Source organism: Rhinopithecus bieti, unplaced genomic scaffold (genome assembly GCF_001698545.2).
Source record: "Rhinopithecus bieti isolate Rb0 unplaced genomic scaffold, ASM169854v2 scaffold_13742, whole genome shotgun sequence".
NCBI classification, from domain to species: Eukaryota; Metazoa; Chordata; class Mammalia; order Primates; family Cercopithecidae; genus Rhinopithecus; species Rhinopithecus bieti.
In genome coordinates, this window is record NW_016807807.1 from 286,727 (window position 1) to 307,491 (window position 20,765).

General features: G+C 44.1%; 1 protein-coding gene across 1 annotated transcript; it reads left to right on the top strand.

The window, feature by feature from the left end:
- The first annotated feature begins 465 nt into the window (after positions 1-465).
- Positions 466-20,273, top strand: LOC108536786 (sulfotransferase 1C2). Its single transcript, XM_017883815.1, has 8 exons — positions 466-898; positions 5,782-5,954; positions 6,365-6,490; positions 12,678-12,775; positions 16,131-16,257; positions 16,734-16,828; positions 16,977-17,159; positions 19,912-20,273. Exons 2-8 carry the CDS (start codon positions 5,804-5,806, stop codon positions 20,020-20,022), a joined length of 891 nt encoding a protein of 296 aa, XP_017739304.1. The 5' UTR covers positions 466-898; positions 5,782-5,803; the 3' UTR covers positions 20,023-20,273.
- Positions 20,274-20,765: the final 492 nt, after the last annotated feature.

Consider the following 20,765-nt stretch of genomic DNA (forward strand, 5'->3'; position numbering starts at 1 on the left):
GTGCTGGCAGAAGAGTAGCAGCTCAGAGATCATTAACACCTGATCCATTTAATTTCCTAGGTAACCAAAGACACCATGGAATATAACTTGCCTCTTCAAAAGTATACCTTTTATACAATATGGCAAGGTATAAATATGTACACATCTAAGCTCTAGACTTTTGTTCTATCCTCTCTGCATTTCGGTGCGGATGAACACAGTTTGGGAAGAAAGGAAAGAAGAACCAGTAGTTTTAAGCACTTACTATGTGCTATGCAAAGTGTGTCCATTAACATTGTTGCTTTCAATCCTAAAGCATGGATTGAAGACAGGCAGTATTACCCACACTTCACAGACGCAGAAAGTAAATCTCAGGCTAAGGAGGGAGGAAAAGGGAATTCACCAAATAAGCAGGAGCCTATCTGAAGCCTGATGCAGCTGGTCTTAGAGCCAGCTTTCCATTTCCCCCCAGCCTCTACCTGTTTAAGCTTCTAGACCAGCAGGAGGAGGGAGGGGTCAGAGCAGCTGAGGGCCAGGAGAGATGTGAAAAACTCGAGGTGGAGATCAAGGGGAGGAGCAGAGTGTGCCCTCAGTTCTTGTGCACTAGAGGGAGATGATATTTGCACAGCAGTCAGGGTCACATGAGTGATCATGGAACAGCGAGAAGTTCTCCCTCCCAGGGCCAGGTCACAGGGTTTGTTTCTGTTCAATCTGGATTCTTCCAGTAAAAGATTCAACTTTCCACAGTGAAGCTGAGAGCCTCCCAAAGTGCTGGCTACCTGCTGAGCGCCCCTGTAACTCTGACACAGTAGTAATTTGAGCCTCTGCAACTGCCGTCTGCTTCCTGTGAAAGTCCTTTCCGTGTCCACTGACCCTTGAGTGGGCCTTTGAGCTGCTGACTTTCAGCTGGAACTTGAAGGTAAGAATACAGCTTAAAAGAAATTCTGTACCTAACTCGTTAATTGATTTTTTTTAACCTTTAGCCATATAGGTGTGACTTTATAGATGCATTTACTCAAACCAGAAAAGATCCTAAGAATCTGATAAAATAATATAAAAGAGCTTTGTAACCAACAGCCTCCAGCCTAAAAATTCAGATCTAGATTCAGGACCCCAGGCAATCACCTCCAAAGGCTCTCTCCCCTATAATACTATCTCTGTCTTCCACCCTGATCTTTTCCCAGATACCCTCCCTGTCCCATCCTCCTCCAGGGCCAGCTCAACTTCTCTGGCCAAGACTATTTCTTCTTCCATGAGAGTCCTTCTCTTATGCCAGTCATTGACTAAGACAAATGCTGGGCCTGCAAGGGGACTGAACCAGATCCTGTGCTCCAGAGGTCTAGACTTATAAGCAAGTAACTATAGGACATGGAATAAGAACTATAAAATTTTGCACACAAAATACTATAAGATCCCATGGAAAGGAGTGATTACTTCTGTTTACAGAGTCAGAGATGCCTTCAAAAAGGAGGCCACAGTGATCTGACCTGATAGGATGAAAAGGTTCCTGCTGGCTGCTCAAGGGAAAATGTGTGTGTCTAAATGCCTGACTCTTCAAGGGCAGGAACCATGTGCTGATGTGGCCCAGCAATGAGGGGCTTGGGGAGGGTGAGAAGGACTTGGGACTTCTCCTGTGGGAACTGGCAGATCCCTCTGCTCCCACTGCACTACCCAGCTGCCCCAATCTCTTGCTGCGTCTCCTTCTCCCAGCTTTAGCCAGCTTCTATCACTCCCCGTGCAAGCCTCCAACAAGAGCAATACAGTGGGATCCATAGTACACTGGACAGCCAAGCCCTTAACTGCCCTGGTCCTCAGCAGCAGGTGCCCTTCTGCACACACTCACAGCCATGCCCACGCCCTTGGTCATCAGCTACCTGCCCAGAGCACAACGCCTACCACAGAGTTGGTCAATGTGTTACATGAATGATTCTCAAGACATTATTTCCAGGCCAGAGCCCTAAGCTCACATGTAAACCTGCCTACAGGTGTACATTGGGAAGTCCCACAAATATATCCGACTCAACCCCAGAACTGGACTCACCATTTCCCTCACCCCCACCCTAAGAAGAACCTTCTCACTGTGTCCTTACATGGTCTTTCCTCTATGTGCACAAATCCCTGGTGTTGCCTTGTGTGTCCTAATCTCCTCTCATTACAAGGATACCAAATTGGAATGAGTCTCATCCTAGTGGCCTCATTTTAACTTAATCACCTCCTCAAAGACATTATCTCCAAATACAGCCACATGCAAACATACTATGGATTAAGACTTCAACATACGAACTTAGAGAGACACAATTCAAACCATGATAACATCCGTCTTAGACCATTTTGTGTTGCTATAACCAAATACCTGAAGCTGGGTAATTATAAGAGGTTTATTTTGAATAAATATAAGTTTATTTTGAGGCTTATTTTGAATCATGATTCTGGTGGCTGAAAAGTCCAAGAGCATGGTGCTGGCATCTGCTCAACTTCTGGTGAGAGCCATGCTGCATCAAGACATGGTGAAGAAATAGAAAGGCAACCGAGCATATGTGCAAAGGGACCAAACTCACCCACTTCTGGGAGATGGCATTAATCTGCTCATGTGGAATCCACCCTTAAGGCCCAAACACCTCTCACGAGACCCCATCTCCCAGCACTGCCACACTGGCAGTTAAACCTCAACAGAGAGTTTTGGTGGAGACTAACCACAAACAAACCACAGCAGTATCCAAAAAGTATAAAATTTTGTAATTTTACATTTATATATATGTATACTTTTTGTTCATAACTATGTATACATAGTTTTCTATAACTATGACTGCCATAACAAATTATCAAAAATTTAGCAGCTTAAAACAACACAAGTTTATTATCTCACACCTCTGTAAGTCAGAAGTCCAAACAGGTGTCTCTGGGTAAAATCAAGGTGTTGGTAGGGTTGTGTTCCCTTCTGGAGGCTCTGAAGAAGAATCCCTTCCAAGCTCATTCTGGTTGTCGGCAGAATTCAGATTCATGTGGCTGTAGGACAGAGGTCCCATTTGCCTGTTGATTGAGGTTCATTCTCAGCCTCTGGAGGCTATGCTTTGTCTTGTGTTCCCCTTTGTCTCTAAGACATCAATGGCAAGTTGAGTCCTTCTCATGCTTCCAAACTCTCCAGTCACTTCTTCTGCCACATGACTCTCTGACTGGCTCCTCTGCACCCTTGCCCACTTTTAAGTGCCCTTGTGGTCACATTAGGCACACCTGGATAATATAGGACGTGCCCATGGCCTTAAGGTTCTTCTCTTTTTTTTTTTTGTTTTGAGATGGAATCTCGCTCTGTCGCCCAGGCTGGAGTGCAACCTACACCTCCCGGGTTCATGCCATTCTCCTGCCTCAGCCTCCCAAGTAGCTGGGACTACAGGCATCTGCCACCACGCCCAGCTAATTTTTTTTTTTTTTTTTTTTTTGTATTTTTAGTAGCGACGGGGTTTCACCATGTTAGCCAGGATGGTCTTGATCTCCTGACCTCATGATCTGCCTGCCTCAGCCTCCCAAAGTGCTGGGATTACAGGCGTGAGCCACCACACCCGGCCCTCCTTAAGCTTCTTAACCTAAATTCCACATGCAAAGCCCTTTGCCACACAATGTAATATATTAGGAATTAGGACGTGGACATCTGTAGGGCCATTATTCTGCCTACAACAATATACATTTGAAAAAGACAGAAATACAACTCTGTGTGATAGATGTTTTCCTTGTACATTTGAACTGTTTCCAAATTTTCTGCAATGTATACCTTTAAATTCACAATAAAAAAACAAGAGGCAATTTTTAAAGAAGGAACATAGGATTTGTATACAGATGTTGGCTGTGATCCTGGGCAAGTTATGGATCATGTAACTCTCAGCTTCCTCACATTTATGAGGGTGATAATCATTCCTTCCTAATAAAATTGTCATATGAATTAAGAGAGAAAAAGAAAAGTCCATGAAGGACCTAATATAGAAGGCCTGCAAGAAATGTTTGTTCTTATCCCTCCTCTTCTGAATTTGATCACACCGTAATCTCAGGAGTATTGTCCAAACTCCACCTTCTTTGATGTATTATGAATACAGCTGCTTCTCATATTTGAAATTTTTCAGAAATAATTTGTCTTTCATTTTCCGAAAATTGTCTTCATCTTAAAGGGCTCAGCTCAATCTGGAAGCAGAAGCCACCATGAAAACTGGCCTCGCTAATCTGGGCACCTGGTGTTCTCATCTATTCCATGAAGCAGCTGGGCCAGATTATTTTATTCAACCTCTAGCAAGCATGTACTGTTACATTTTCTGTAAGGACCCTTTCAGTTCTGAAGTTCTATCATTCATATTCAGCAAAAGTTAAAATAAATTAATGTATACAAGGCACTCAGCCCAGAGATAGTAAATTGAAGTGTTTGATAAATGTTAGCTTTTAACTACTATTTCATTAGTAGTAGTAGTAGTAATAAATGTCTTCTGGAACCCCAGTAGCCAGTTATCCTTAAGTAATAGTGGCTTACTTCTTCAGCTTTCTCCTTTTGGTGCATTTAAAAGTCTTCCCTCAATATAACAATGACAAAATCACACACACACACACACACACACACACACACACACAATGCAAAACTGGGCAAAGGAGATATTTCTCCTACAAATGGCCAATAAGCACATGAGAAGATGCTCAACATCATTAATCATTAGAGAAATGCGAATCAAAACCCCAATGAGCTATTTATCACCCTACACCCATTAGGATGGCTATTATCAAAAACAAACAAACAAACAAACAACACAGGAAATAACAAGTGTTAATGACAATTTGGAAAAACTGGAACACTTATGCACTGCTTGTAAAAATGTAAAATGGTGCAGCTGCTGTGGAAGATGCTGTAAGATTTTCTCAAAATATTAAACATAGAATTACCAGATGATCTAGCAATCTCGCTTCTGAGTATATACCAAAAAGAATTGAAAGCAATAATTCAAAGAGATATTTGTACATCGATGTTCACAGAGACCTAATTCACGACAGCCAAAAGTTTCCATCAATAGATGAACAGATAAACAGAATATAGGCTGGGCATGGTGGCTCATGCCTGTAATCCCAACACTTTGGGAAGTCAAGGTGGGTGGATCACACTTGAAGTCAGAAGTTCACGACCAGCCTGGCCAACATGGCAAAACTCTGTCTCTACTAAAATTATAAAAATCAGCCAGATATGGTGGTGGGCACCTATAATCCCAGCCACTCAGGAGGCTGAGGCATGAGAATCGCTTGAACCCTGGAGGTGAAGGTTGCAGTGAGCCAAGATCATGCCATTGCACTCCAGCCTGGGCAACAGAATGAGACTCTGTCTCAAAAAATAAAAATGGTATATACCTACAGTGAACTAAGCAAGGAAATCCTATCACATGCTATAACACAGATGAACCTTGAAGAGGTTAAGCTTTAGATCAAGTTTTCAATTAAGCATAAGATTAAGCTTAATTAATAAGACATTCACAAAAGGACAGATATTATGTGATTTCCACCTAAATAAGGTATATAGAGTCCATAGAGAAATAGAGTAAAATGGTGGTTGCCAGGAGCTGAGGGAGGGGGAATGGGAAGTTATTGTTTAATGGATACAGAGTTTCTGTCTGGGAAGATGAAAAAAATTCCAGAAAAGGATGGTTATAATGATTGCACAACAATGTGAATGTACTTAATGCCTCTGAACTGTACGCCTAAAGACAGTTAAAATGATCAATTTTGTATTAAGTGTATTTTACCACAACTTCTTTAAAAATCTCCTCTATTCTTTTCCCATAGGGACCCCCAACACTGAGACACCATGGCCCTGACCTCAGAGTTGGGGAAACAGATAAAACTGAAAGAGGTGGAGGGGACCCTCCTGCAGCCTGCAACTGTGGACAACTGGAGCCAAATCCAGAGCTTCGAGGCCAAACCAGATGATCTCCTCATCTGCACCTACCCTAAAGCAGGTGACTGTAGGGCAGGAGGGACAGCAAAGACCTGCTGAGCCAGCACTGGCTTGTCACTTAAGTTAGATTTCCCCTTGATAGGAACCTGCTCCTTCTTATTGTTCCACAGTGGGGTTCAGAGCTCAGGACTCATGCAAGATGCCTGATATCCCTGGGTTTTCCAGGAAAGCTGCTGTGCTCTGCCATGCACTGGTCCTGGGCTGGGGGAGCCTTGCCTGTGCTGCTCCACTCCCTACAGAGATCCAAAGTCCATCCCTCATGGACTTCCATCACTCATGGCTAACAGGATCCTGACTCGAGGGGAGGTTGATGCAAACACCAAGCTCTACATCCCCTTTGTTTACTCGGGACTCTCCAGGGAAGATTGTCCAGCAGGTTTCTCCTTCTCACCCTTCCTTTCTGAGCCTCAGGGACAACGTGGATTCAGGAAATTGTGGATATGATTGAACAGAATGGGGACGTGGAGAAGTGCCAGCGAGCCATCATCCAACACCGCCATCCATTCATTGAGTGGGCTCGGCCACCCCAACCTTCTGGTGAGAGCACCTCCCTCTTTCTTTCTTCCTGCTTTCTTTCACTCTCTCTTCTGTTTTCCCCTGTCTTTTCTCTTCTCTCCTCTCTCTCTCTCTCTCTCTGCCCCCTCTGTCCTTCCTCTTCTCTCTCTCCCTCCCTCTCTCCTTACTCTTCTCTTTCTCTTTCTCTCTCATTTTCACTGTCATATGTTTCTTCCTTTTATCTTCCTCTCATCTTCTGTCTACATATTATTTAAGATTTTTTGCCAAAAGTGAATCACTAAGTGAAAAGGGTGTGTGCTAGGGTCAGATTCTGCCTTATTTTCTTCTTAAGCCCTCCCTCTGATCATGTGCAACTGTAGGACATACTGAAAATGTGAGAAACTGTAAGCCATTTATTTCTTCTTCTCTCTGTACCCCAACCTGATAAAGCCCAGTGCAGCCAGGAGAGTATCCAAGAATCAATAATTCACACACACAAACACACAAACACACACCCCATTGCATTTGGAACCAACTATTTCTATTCAACAGAGAAGACTTTTCAGGTAATGCTCAATCTGGAAGTGTTTCTCTTCACATCAAAAAATAAAGGAAGCTAAAAAATATAACCAGAAGGCTATATTTCAGGTAGCTAGAGCTGCTGGAACTATTTTGCAAAATAAGGATAGGAGGAAGGCCTACTTCCCTAAGTTGCAGCACTGCAGAGATCCATGTGATAGAAAACTGGAAGCACAGTAGCTGAAGCTATGAAAATGTAGTCAATGCAGCTCTAGCATGAAGTCTAGACTTGGGGCAACTGTAGACAGAGGTCCGATAAATCCCTAAAAATGTCCTGAGATAGAAAGTCCCCGACCTGATGCATACAAGACACTTGTAACCTGTACAAGGAGGTGTCTCCAAGTCAGAATAGCCTTAAAGGATTTTGCTCTCCCCTATGATCCTACCATCCAGCCCCTGTGGCTCCTCTGGCTCTCAAAGAGGAGAGAATGGTCACTAGGTAGGTAACCACTGGCTTTGTAACCCAGTGCCCTGCTCTGAACTACCTGTGGGACTCTGACCCCATAAACAGGCCAGACTCTGCCTGCTTAACCACGGTCTCACTCCATGTGCCATCAGGGCCTGCTGTTTTGTGTGTGTCTGGTCTTCCAGGGTTTAAATCCTGACTCCATCACTCACCTCACGATGTTTGAATCTTGACTCTGTCACTCACCTCACAATGTTTACATCACCTCTCTGTGTTACAGTTTCTTTAGCTGCAAAGTGTGGATAGAATCAAGGCCTATCTCAAAGAGTTGTTGTGAGCATTAACAAATCCAATACAGGTAAAAAGCCTGAAGCATTGCCTGACACTCAGAGGATACTATCTATGTGTTAGGTATCTTTACTAACCATCTCTCTAGGCCCCATGACCGCATGTGTTCCCTAATTATCTAAGACCAGCATTTTTTGTTTATTTAAAGAAGGAGGCTAGCTCTGTCACCCAGACCGGAGTACAGTGGTGCCATCATAGGTCACTGCAACCTGGAACTCCTGGGCTTAGGCAATCTTCCTACCTCAGACTCCTGAGTAGCTGGGACTACAGGTGAACACTGCCACACCTAGCAAATTTTTTAATTGTTTGTAGAGATAGGGTTTCATTATGTTTCCTAGATTGGTCTCAAACACCTGGCTTCAAGCAATCCTCCTGCCTTGGCCTTCCAAGCCACTGGGATCAAAAACATGAGCCACCAGACCCAGCCCAAGAACAGCTTTTGATCTTTGTTCTACCTCCTGCCCCTGCTGCTGCCCAGTGTCTTACCTCTGACAGTGTGAGAGATTAAAGAAAGAGGAGAGGCCTAAGCAAGATTTCTAATGAAGTATTCTTAGCAGTAGAGAGCAGAGTGTTCAATCACTAAATCAGTATAAAAACCAGGATAGAGCTATATAATCTGAAGAAAGAATGGTAATCAAACAGCCAGCTTGGCATGTTCTACAGAGGAACCCTGGCCTCTTTATGAACGAGGGTGCCCTGTGTGAGAGTAACAAACAGTCTCAGCCTTTATGATCTGCCGGGCCACAGACAGCTGAATGCTGGCTGGAGACTCAGCTGTGCAGTGGTTGTTTGTTTGTTTGTTTGAGACGAAGTCTGGCTCAATTGCCCAGGCTGGAGTGCAATGGCGTGGTCTCGGCTCACTGCAACCTCTGCCTCTTGGGTTCAAGCAATTCTCCTGCCTCAGCCTCCTGAGTAGCTAGAATTACAGGCACCTGCCAGCGCGCCTGGCTAATTTTTGGTATTTTTAGTAGAGTCGGGGTGGGGTTCACCATGTTGGCCAGGCTGGTCTCGAACTCCTAACCTTGTGGTCCACCCACCTCAGCCTCCCAAAGCACTGAAATTATAGGCATGAGTCACAGCGCCCAGCCAGTGGTTTTCTTTCAGAGCAGATAATCCCTGCCAGCCAAGGTGAGGAGCACCACTGGGAGGAGACCAGGTGCTGACATAGACTCATGGCTGTTGGCCAAAGGTCTCAACCACCCTTGGAGCATTCTGGAGTGGTCAGGCACTACTGGACAATGGACGAGCTTGTGCTCTACATGGTCAGTCTCCCTTCCAGGCCCCCCTTCCACTCCTCCATCAACTCCTAGCCTCATAGACATTCTGTGACAAAAGGGATTACATCTGTGACCCACAAAGAATTGGTTTGGAAAGACTTTGAAAAGACCTGTGTGCATGTGTGTGCATGCATGCATGTGTGTGAACTGTATATAGGTGAAATCTAGGAATGATCCACTCCATTTCAGCAAACATCTATGCTCAAGGGCCTGTGTTGCTCATAAGACTTCACACCTACTTGCCCTCAATAAGTTATGGTCCCATGGAAGAAACCAATGCAGATGATGTAACAACAAGCATGAAGCGCTGTTGGCAGGGTGAGGGGAACATGGCCAAAGAACAGTTTCTGGAGGTGAGACCTGAAATGATAAACTGCTGTCATTACTAATTTTCTGCCTCTGTCTCCTGCCAGACCACAAACTCTAATGGCAAGAAACAAGTTCTGTTTGACTTTGTACTCCCATGGGGCTGTTTCTACAGTATTAGCTGAACTGATTTATCCCACACAGTCACATGCAATTTGGCTCAAATCCCAAGGCTAAAATCTTAGTGCAGCTGATGAAGGCCAAAAATGACCTCGTTTGCCCCCTTCTTCCCTGCTAGTGGGCTTGGGAATGGGCCCTGCAGCCTGGGCTGTGTCATGCACACTCTCCATGCTGTGCTTCTCCACCCTGAGTCTGAGCAACCATCATGGTGTTCCTGGTGGGTGAGGCAACCCCATGGGGCTTTTCTGAATCACTGATGAGAGAGAGGTGGGGCAAGGGTGTGGTGGGACAGAATGTACGACGTACCTATGTTCGTAAAAGAAAACACTGGTCAACTGCTTTATGTAAAGCCCCAGCTCCACAGGAGAGAGTGTCTCTCTCCTGCAGGGGTTTTTTGGCAGAAATATTTGGAGCTGGAGCTGGGCTGAGTCCACCAACAGGGCTGGATCAGGAGTAGGAGCGGGCCTTCTTACTTGTCATAGGCAGGAAGGATGACTGTGAGCCATCAGAGGACCATAATGACTGAGTACAGATTTCCCAATTAGAAGACTGGGTCTCTTTTAGGCATTAAGTGGCTACTGCCCACAGGGCATTAAATCAGGTGTAACAGGAAAGAGAAGAGCCACGAATACCAGGAAGGAAATCAACCGGCCTGCAGATCTCACTTTCTGGCAGATTCCCTGAATTTGCTCCCCAGCTTGGGACTGACAGTCCAACTCCACCCATAACCTTCCCTTCCGTCCTCTATGTCTGCTAAGGTTTCTTATGGTTTTCATCTCTGTGTTTCTCTGCATTGTGCTTCTTTAGCTCTGCTACTGTTTTTCTTTTCAGCTATGTATGTTCTGCTATTTAACCCTACTCATTGTAGGTTTTCATGTCCAAACACTTTATAAATCTTCCCAGTCTTTTTAGTAGTCTCTTGTTTCCTTGATCATGTTTTCAACTTTCTCTTGCATTCCTCTGCACTTTTTTTTGAGACAGGGTCTTACTCTGTCATCCAGGCTAGAGTGCAGTCGTGCAATCACAGCTCACTGCAGCCTCAATCTCTCGAGCTGAAACAATCCTCCGATCTCAGCCTCCTGAGTAAGTAGCTGGGACTACAGGTGTGTATCACCGTGCCCAGCTAATTTTGGTATTTCTTTTTTTTAAGAGACAGGATTTCACCATGTTGCTCAGGTTGGTCTCGAACTCCTGAGCTCAAGCAATCCACCTGCCTCAACCTCCCAAAGCGCCAAAATTACAGACGTGAGCCACTGCACCTGGTCTTCTTTGCATATTTTAAACATAGTTATTTATATTCTCTATTAGGTACCCAATAACGGAGGTCAATAAGCGTTTAGTTCTTCCACCTGTTTTTTTCTGGCTCTTGTTCATAAGGCTTTTCCCTCATTTGTTTTGTAATTTTGTATAAAAAGCTCTTTTCTCCCTCTCTTGATCTCACACCTACATTGGAATACTTCCAGTCTACAATAGTTTAAGTTAACTTCTGGTCCAAGCAGGTAGTATGATTTCATATCCATGCATGTAGTATGTAAACAGGATTGTGGTTATGAGTTCTCAAGAAAGCCTCTTTTTCTGCACCCAGAGGTGAGGCAAGGAAATTACTTTACCTCTCTTTGTCAGTAGGTGCTGTTTTTCTCTCTCACCTTTTACTGAGGTAGCAGGCATTTGAGTTTCTCCTGCCAATGCATGGGTCTCTGTTCCTAATCTGTGCCTCATTAAATCCCAGGCCTACCAGCCTCCTCCCTGAGCAGGGGTCACTGAACTGAGGACTGGGTGTCCGGTGGGTGAACCCACTCTGGGCAGCTGTCATCAAAGCCTTTGCCCACTTCTCCATCTTGCAGCTCTTCACTTTGGTCCCTGGAGGCTCCCCTTATTTTCTTATGAGCCTGATTCTGCACTTAAATGAGTGTTTGGTGTTTTAATCAGAATCTGCAGGTGTGTGATTAACAGGAAAGATCTTCATAATGTTCAGGCCACCATGTCACCAGCACTGAAAGTACTGGAGAGACCCTTGAAGAGTGAGCAGGACTGACCAGATGTGTAGAGATGAGGGCTGGAGGGAGGCACAGGGGCCTGGGGCAGCAGGACCAGATGTGTAGAGATGAGGGTTGGAGGGAGGCACAGGGGCCTGGGGCAGCAGGACCAGGGCACGTGAAAGGACTGAGTGTGAGCTGGCATAGAGGTGGAGCTGAGGAAAGAGACTAGAGGCAGGACAGCTTTGCAGGTCTTCTAAGGAATACAGACTTCAAAAACAGCTAAAGGTGGTTTTCCAACTTTTCTTTTTAGCGCCCAAACACTTTTTTATTTAACAAAAATTACCATGACTACATGATCCAGCAATTCCACTTCTGGGCATATATCCCAAAGAAATAAAAACATGGTCTCAAACAGATACCTGTACACCCACATTCAAAATAACATTATTCACAATAGCCCAAAGGTGGAAACAAGCCAAGTGGCCACCGATGGATGAATTGATAAACAAGATGTGGATACACATATAATGGAACATTATTCGGTCTTAAAGAGGAAGGAGATCCTCAGCACTAACTTGACCCAGCTCCTCTGACATGATTTGCATGAGCCTCTGATTCCCATACCAGAGTGGAAGCTCCTTAGGGAGAAGGTCTGTGTTTTTCTCGTCTTTGTTGCCTTTTCCCCCTAACCTCAGCTTAACACAACGATTGCACAAAGTGCTCATTAAGGCTTTTAAATGAGAGAGTAGAAATCATGACTCACAGGCCAGCAAGTATATATGTTTTTAGAAATGAAACAAGTGACTGCAAACAGGCCAGGTACACGAGACAGCCTGCTGCAGGCACATGGGGGTCATCTCTGGCTGGCAGGAAGGTGAGGGAGGCCTCTGCTGTCTGGTCCTGGCTGACTGTTCTCAGCTTCATCCTTAAAGTGACAGAGTAAATTAACTCTAAGGCCCCATCCAGGATTCAAGCTGTGTGATTCCACTAAAATGAAAATTATATCAATAATCCCATTGTACAATCCCAAAAGAAAGTCAAGAGACTAGCAGAAAGATAGGTGGGCGATGGGATATCCTGGACAGAGCCGGGATCATGAGGTCCCCGGGTAGTGCTTGTACTACACAGATGTTTCCTCTTGAACTATTTTAAAGGTGTGGAAAAAGCCAAAGCAATGCCCTCTCCACGGATACTAAAGACTCACCTTTCCACTCAGCTGCTGCCGCCATCTTTCTGCGAAAACAACTGCAAGGTAAGATATCAACAGCTCCCTGTGACAGAAGGGAGAGTAAGCCAACCAAAGTGAGTCCTGCAGACCCCAACGCAGAACATTCGTCGTCACCTTTGCCTCTCCACTGTCTCTGATGCTTACCAGCAAAGAGAAAAAGTAAAGTTCTACACTTAGCAGGACATTCACCTGAACAGTTTCAAATAGGACATGAAGGCAGGAGCCAGACTAAATATTTGGAGGAAACTAGAGAAATGAGGAGGCAGTGAGTGCAGTAAGTGTAGCTGTGAAATGAAGGGGAGAAGATGGTGATCCCAGGCTGCAGGCCATGGGGAGGCTCTCTAACAGACCAGGGAGGGAAGAATGAGAGGAAAAGAGCTAAAGATCTCACCAAATTGTAAACAGATGAACAGACAGAGCAATGCTCTTGAGGACACCCCACCTCAGCCTCTGGTAGACTCTGAGTTCCTTGTTTTATTTATTCTGTGACTTTATTTGTATGCACCACAGTGCCTAATAAGCTCCTGGCATGTAGAGGGCATTAGACACGTACTTTCTGAGTAAATACGAAAGCAGCTGTAGAGCAAGTAGAGTCAAGGGTGCAAACTGAGATGCCAGCCTTGGTGAGAAAGTGGGGCACTGTTTCCTTAAAGGCAGGAAGGAAGGGGAAAGAAGGGCTAAGAAAGATACGTTCTGGGGGGCTGGAGTGAAGTCGGAGGACTCACATCAAATGACTTCAGTCCTTTCAGTAATGTTGGATAAGAGGACAAAAACTTCCATTTCCAGAACTATGGCAAACTAGGTATTCTGAACCCCTGAAGCACTTATATGTAAAACATTCAGGATTACTGCTTTAAAAAAATCACAAACTTCCTTTTAAATGCATAACTGAGATCAAAATAAAGTCCCTAGGTTTATAAACTGCAGAGGGAACTGAAACTCAGAGAGGCAAGTTGAGACTGGGACTCTCCTGGGGAAATTTGATGACCTGGATAATCCAACAACTTGAGTTTTAATGGCTGCACAGGGACAGGGTCAAAGACCAGGGCACAAGGAAGCAGAAGAATGAGGAGCCAAAGCTGGGACCAATGAAGGGCTACATCCTCAATAGATGGGTGGAGGAGGCAGAGGAAGACCTTGGGGAACCGCTCTGCCTTGACCTAGGCTCTCAGCTCCCTTGAGAATGTGTAGCCACAGGTTTCCTCTCTCAGGGTTTGAAATTCAAAATTGCACTCCTTGCATTGTGCAAGAAACTACAGGCAGAGAAGTTACACAAGGTAGTCCCCACAGCCAGTGTTCCCAGGTCCTCTCTGGAGGGACACAGCTGCAACTCAGACCCCCCTTGAGCTGAGGATAGGATCCCCACTTGAGCTCACCATCCCACATTACAAAATACACAAAAGAACAAGCCACCATGAGACACAGTCTTCAGAAAGAACCCGTGGAAAAGTCAGACCTCAGGAACTTCAGACAATATAATTATCAGCTGTAGAAATAAAAGAAGGTTCAAGTTGTGTGAATAAATGAAAGAGTGAATCAAAAATAAAAAAGAAATAAGATGCTACTTTTAGACACAGAATTATTAAGTGAATAAATGGAATTTCTATAACAAAAAATATAAAATCATGGAAATTAAAAACTCAAGCATAGGTTAAAGTGCAGAACAGCTGCATAGAGAATTAGTGAACTCAGACAGGAAGGTTTGAGGGTAAAGGTTTGAGGAGAGAGGACAGACCTGTGGCTAGAGCTAAAAGCCAAGAGATGGAGAACGGGAGGGATTAATAAAAGGATTACCAAGCAGCAATGAAGAGGAAGAAAACTGAGGATAAAAAATTTAGAAACTTGGGGAATTTTTTAAATCAACATTTCTTGAAACCTTCTTTACTGGTGCTTGGCAGCTTGGTAAGTTGGAGAAGAGAAGATGGGCAGTAGGACTTAGTAGACAGTAATAGAGTCAGCACTTTCAGGAGCAGTGTTTCTCAACCTTAGCACTTGCTCTAAAGGGCCTGGGACTTGATATAATCAGGCATGGCAAGACACACAGGTACAGTGGTGACTGTAATAAGGAAAAAGTGTATCCTCACAGATCCCTAGAACGGGAGGCATGGCATGTCACACGGAGCCTCACAAGGAAGCAATGGGATAGGTCAGGAGGCAGAGAGAGTGAGTAGGAGACATGGGCAAGAGCCTTGATGTGGTTTCTTTGGGAAGCAACAGATGAGACAGGGTAAGGAGGCTTGGGATTGGCCAGTTTGAACCATTGCAGCAGGCTTTCAGCCACAGGGGCTGGGCCTAGTCATCTGGTATTTGACCCTGGGGTGATCAGGGCAGGTGAATAGTGGCCCAGTGTGTAAGAGCCCAACAGTGGAGGTGTTGGGGGAGTAGGCTCTGGGGTGTTGTAGGCAGTTCCTCCAGAGTCAGCAAAGCCCTAGGATGTCAAAGCATCAGATACAGAATATAAAAGACATAATTAATACAGCACTCCTGACATTTGGGGCAGATTTTTCTTTCTTGTGGGTGGGAGCTGGGGGACTCTTCTGTGTATTGTAGAATGTTGAACAGCATCCTTGGCCCCTGCATGGATGCCAGTAGCACCACCACTCCAAGTTGTGAAACCAAAACTGTCTCCAGACATTGCCAAATGTCCCCTAGTGGACACAACCATCCCATCATCCCCAGTTGAGAACCACTTAAAAGCGAACGAATGAAAAAGCACAGCATTGAAATAGCTGCTCATAGATCTGAGATGTGTAGTCAAGAGGCCCATTTGGGATTGGTGCTGTTAAAATGTGAACTGAGTACTGGAAAAAAAAAGTCAGATTTGGTAAAATGAAAGGTTGGGAGGGTGGAGGGATGTGAAGTTGTGGGCAAAGTGGAACTTGAAGGAATGTTTGTAGGGGCAGAGCTGAAATGATTAGAGATGGAAATCAGTCAAGCTGAGGAGGCCAGGAGAAAAATAGGAGCTATTTTCTTGCTCTGTGACTCAAACTCTTAAACATGAAGCTTCTGTGCATCTTTGGGAGAGTGCGCGAGGAGTCATCAGTTTACGCTGATACTGTGGAAGTCTCCTGTTCACGTGTCAGGTCATAATTTATAGAGAAAGATTTTGCTCCTGATACCAAAGGGGCAATCGGGCAATCTAATCCTCAACAATCCCTAATTGATTAGCTAATTAAAAGGACTGAGTTTGAAGTAGAGAGCAGACTGGTGACAAAGCAGAGACAGAAAGAAGAGAGAGGTCACAAGGCCAAGTCATAGACCAGCACCACAGAACTGAGCCAGAGTGCACAGCAACCCACAGGATGGCTCCGCCTAAGGGAACTCTGTGAAAGTCCACTTTTTATACCATCTTTTACCCACCTCTTTTCTTACCCTAAAGTTCCTTTATGTAGCTCGAAATGCCAAAGACTGTATGGTTTCCTACTACCATTTCCAAAGGATGAACCACATGCTTCCTGACCCTGGTACCTGGGAAGAATATTTTGAAACCTTCATCAATGGAAAAGGTACAGGAACATCCTTCATACCCTTGCATTCTCACTTCAGCTAGGCTGGGTCTAGGGAACCACAGGTAGCCTTTTATCCCCTAGAATGCCTGCACCTCATCAGGTGTGTCCTACCACAGACTGGGACTGGGCAGAGCAAGCTGGCCACTTTCTAAGTATATGCCCACAGCCCTCAGCAAACATCTTCCACCTAATTCAAAGCCTTTAATTAGAGTCATCCTCTTCCAAAGGGTGTCCTTGTCCCTATGTGATTGCACATAATAGACAGGAAGCCACTTTAGGGAAGATGTTGGGGCAAGTAACTCCAAGGCTGTCCCCATCTACATCACCCTCAAAACCAAACAGATCAGAATCCTTAGGACATATCTAACCCAGAATTTGGGTTTTCTCTCTCTAACTCACAGGAAAATCCCTAACACTCAGAAGGCTTTGTCCGATGCCTATATAGACCATTCTGTTTCTTGTGTCTATTTCAGTGGTTTGGGGTTCCTGGTTTGACCATGTGAAAGGATGGTGGGAGATGAAAGACAGATACCAGATTCTCTTCCTCTTCTATGAGGACATAAAGAGGGTGAGTGAAGGCTCTGCAGAAGAACCATTTTAAAGTGGTTCTTCAGGGGCAGAGAAACTCAAAGTTGTTTCAAAGGACATCCCAGAGAATTGTAGTATTTCTTTCTGATACTCTCATCCATTCCAGTCCAATGTTACCCTTGCCACAGGACCCAAAGCATGAAATTCGGAAGGTGATGCAGTTCATGGGAAAGAACTTGGATGAAACAGTGCTAGATAAAATTGTCCAGGAGACGTCGTTTGAGAAAATGAAAGAAAATCCCATGACAAATCGTTCTACAGTTTCCAAATCTATCATGGACCACTCAATTTCCTCCTTCATGAGAAAAGGTGTGTGGGGCCTCTTTATCATACACTCAGATTGTCTCATAACATCCTGCCTGCCTCTTAGCATACAATATTGAGTTTTATTAATTCCAAGACAATGCACTTCAACTATTCCTAATATGTGTTTCTAATAAAAGCAGGGATTTGATCCTGCTGCAAAAGAGAGCTTTCTAGGGTATTGCTCCATTATTTGGTTGCAAGGAACAGAGTCCCTCAAACCAGCCCCAATGAAAGGGGCTTACTGTGAGGATTCACACTGGACAATAAAGGAAATGCAATCACATAGAAAACTAGGAAGAGGAGCCACCACTGGTCCAGACCTCCCAGGGGCCCCTGGGTCTCAGGGTCCAGGAATCAGCAGCAGGAGGGATGGGTCTTTGCTCCAATGCTCCACCACTTACAGGACTCGGCTGCTTTTCACGTATCTATCAGGCATGGCTTCCTCTGCTGACGAGCTTCCCGTCTCTCCACCCATCACAACTTTCTCCCTCTTTATAACTTCTGATGACTCAGTTTCTGCTCATAACTTGGTCTTGACCCTTGCCCAAACCTGCTCTACTTCATGAGTTTCAACAACTACTCTTGAGAACTGCCTCATCCTCAGTATTTCTTAGTTCCAATTCCCAAAGGAGGAATTCTAATTGGCCCATCTAATATTTTTTAAGAAAAAAACTTTATCACTTTCTAATTTAAAAAGTAAAACATGTCATTGTTAAATATTAATTGGGCTGGGCAGATTGGTTCATGCCCATAATCCCACATCTTGGAAGGCTGAGGCATGAGGATTGCTTGAGGCTAGGAGTTCGAAAGTAGCCTGGGCAACACAGCAAGACCCCATCTCTACAAAAAAAATTAACTAGCTGGGTGTGATGATGAATCCCTGTATTCCCAGCTTCTCAGGAGGCTGAGGTGGGAGGATCACTTGAGCTCAGGAGTTTGAGAATGCAGTGAGCTAGGACCTTGCCACTGTACTGCAGCCTGGGTGACAGAGCAAGACACCAGCTCTTCTTAAAAACTAAATTAAATTGGCTGGGCATGGTGGCTCATGCCTGTAATCCCAGCACTTTGGGAAGCCCAGGCAGGCGGATCATGAGGTCAAGAGATTGAGATCATCCTGGCCAACATGGTGAAACCCTGTCTCTACTAAAAATACAAAAATTAGCTGGGCATGGTGGTGCACGCCCGTAGTCCCAGCTGTTCGGGAGGCTCAGGAAGGAGAATCACTTGAACCCAGGAGGCAGAGGCTGCAGTGAGCCAAGATCACGCCACTATACTCCAGCCTGGCAAACAGAGCGAGACCTGTCTCAATAAATAAATAAATAAAATCAATATAAAATTATATTTTTTAAAAGTCTCTCCACCAAAACTCCACCTCCAAGAAGTAACTACCAACAGTATGGAAGTCCCTTTCTCTCTCATTTAAAACGTACACATTTTTTATTCACAACAGTGAAATCATGGTATACACACCACTTTGAAACATCTTTTCTTCTTCCTCTTTGATTTTGCATGTGCTTGAATTTATGTTGTTTGCATTTTCCAATCTACAACAGTGTTCCACACCAAACCAAACAAACCAAAAAAAAATCTACCCCTTTTCTCTTTGGATAATCAGTGGTAATGATTTGTCAAGGTGCCCTTCTTCAGGCTCATACATAACCATCTTTCTATACACCCTACTTCTTCAGACTCATACAGACATAAAGATATGTAACCATAATGAAAGCTTGCTCCCTAAAATGCAGAATGGGGTCATATTTTATACCTTTACTTATCAGGATATGAGAAACCCCTCTAGGGCAAGGCATATAGATTCATACACCTCATTGATTTTTTGGTCCAATGTTATACCAAGCTAAGGATACATCATAATTCATCCAACTATTTCCTTAATGATAGACACTATAATTATTGTTGTTTTCAATGTTTGTTTTTATGCATAATGTTAAAGTAAATATCTTTGTGCATAAATTATTATTTCCTGATGCTTTTATTTCTGTTGCATAATTTTCTAGAAGAGGCATTGGTGGGGAAAAGAGTATTTCCCCTATTTAAAATTAGTTTAAGTTGTTGTTTGGTGAAAATAGTATCTCATTCATGTTTTTCCAAAATTGTTTTTTATTGAGATATAATCAAAATACCAAAAATGCACAGATCTTAAGTATACGGTTCAACCCATTTTGATAAATGTATACACCCACACTACCAGCACCCCAATCAAGATATGAAACATTTTCATCACCCCAGAAAGTTCCCTCTTGTGCCCCTTTTCAGTCAATGTCTACCTCCAGAGACAACCATTTTTCCTATTTCTATTACTCTAGATTGATTTTGCCTGTTGCTGGACTTCATATAAATAGAATCTCACAGTATTTACTTTCTTGTGTCTGGTGTCTTTTGCTCAGCATAATGTTTTGAGATTCCTCCATGTGGTTGTGTGTCTGTAGTTCATCCTTCTTTTATGTCTATGTAGTAATCCATCGGGTAAATACACTACAGGTGGGGCCAGGTCTTGCAGGCCACTAGCTGCCTTGGGTTAGTTGTCCAGCTGACTTAGAAGTCCATCCCCTGCACAGAGTCCCCTAGAACTGCTTCTTATTGAAGAGCTGCTCATGGACAGGTGTCCACTGAAGGGGGAGTTGGGTGAGTCAGGTACATGGACAGGCCAGATTCAGTATGGGCACTACACCACTTTACTCAGGGACACCACATCTTTCAATCAGAGAGTGACATTCCTGTCTTGGCTTCCTTTTCTAGGAACTGTGGGGATTGGAAAACCACTTCACTGTTGCCCAGAATGAGAGGTTTGATGAAATCTATAGAAAAAAGATGGAAGGAACCTCCATAAACTTCTGCATGGAACTCTGAGCAAGATGTAAATACAATTAAAAGGTGGATGGCAAGAGTGCAAATACTATCTTCAATCCTTCAGTCCCAGCCAGAAGAATCTCTGAAAGCATATTGTGAATGTATATGATGTAGTACAAATGATCTCTGTGATGATTAACAGTGTGTCACTAATTCATTTTTAAAAAGGGATCATGTCTAATGCCCATTTTCCCAACTATTCTTTCCAAGTAAGATATAAGATAGCTTAATAAACTAAGTAAAACATATGACTTGAATACAAAAGGATTGTTTTAATCTTCATTATTCTGGAAAGTGTGTCCTAGTCTCCCAGTCTATAATATCATGCTACCTTGAGTGTAAGTCCAAATATTAGGTTATATCTATATTAATAACAAAATTTCTGGCATCTGTCCTGACCATTCAGGCACCTCCAGCCTGGTTTCAATCCTGGAGTTCTGTCTGGTCACTATCAGAAGGAACACTACACTTTGAGGGCAACCCTGGTGCAGCCAGCCCTGAGGAAACATGGCCTGAGTGCCCTCACAGGTGGGTGGGAATAAAATGGAAGTGCCCAGAGGAGATGTCAGAAGACCAAAACCTGATTAATAGTTCTAGTGGTAGGTCATATAGGAAACAGAAAGCATGATGGTGGCCTTTTGGGAACCCAAGTTGTGTCCTGGTGAAAGCAGAAAGGTGGAGACAGGATGGCTGTCAACAATGTCAGCATGGGCATGGCTCCCAGGCATGAAGGGAATTGGGTC

What these genes read in the sequence shown, in the direction of transcription:
- LOC108536786 (XM_017883815.1), top strand. Translation starts at nt 5,804, where the DNA reads ATGGCCCTGACCTCAGAGTTGGGGAAACAGATAAAACTGAAAGAGGTG. An exon ending in CTGCACCTACCCTAAAGCAG is followed by an intron (nt 5,955 to 6,364) that starts GTGACTGTAGGG and finishes TCTGAGCCTCAG; the next exon opens with GGACAACGTGGATTCAGGAA. An exon ending in TCGGCCACCCCAACCTTCTG is followed by an intron (nt 6,491 to 12,677) that starts GTGAGAGCACCT and finishes ACTATTTTAAAG; the next exon opens with GTGTGGAAAAAGCCAAAGCA.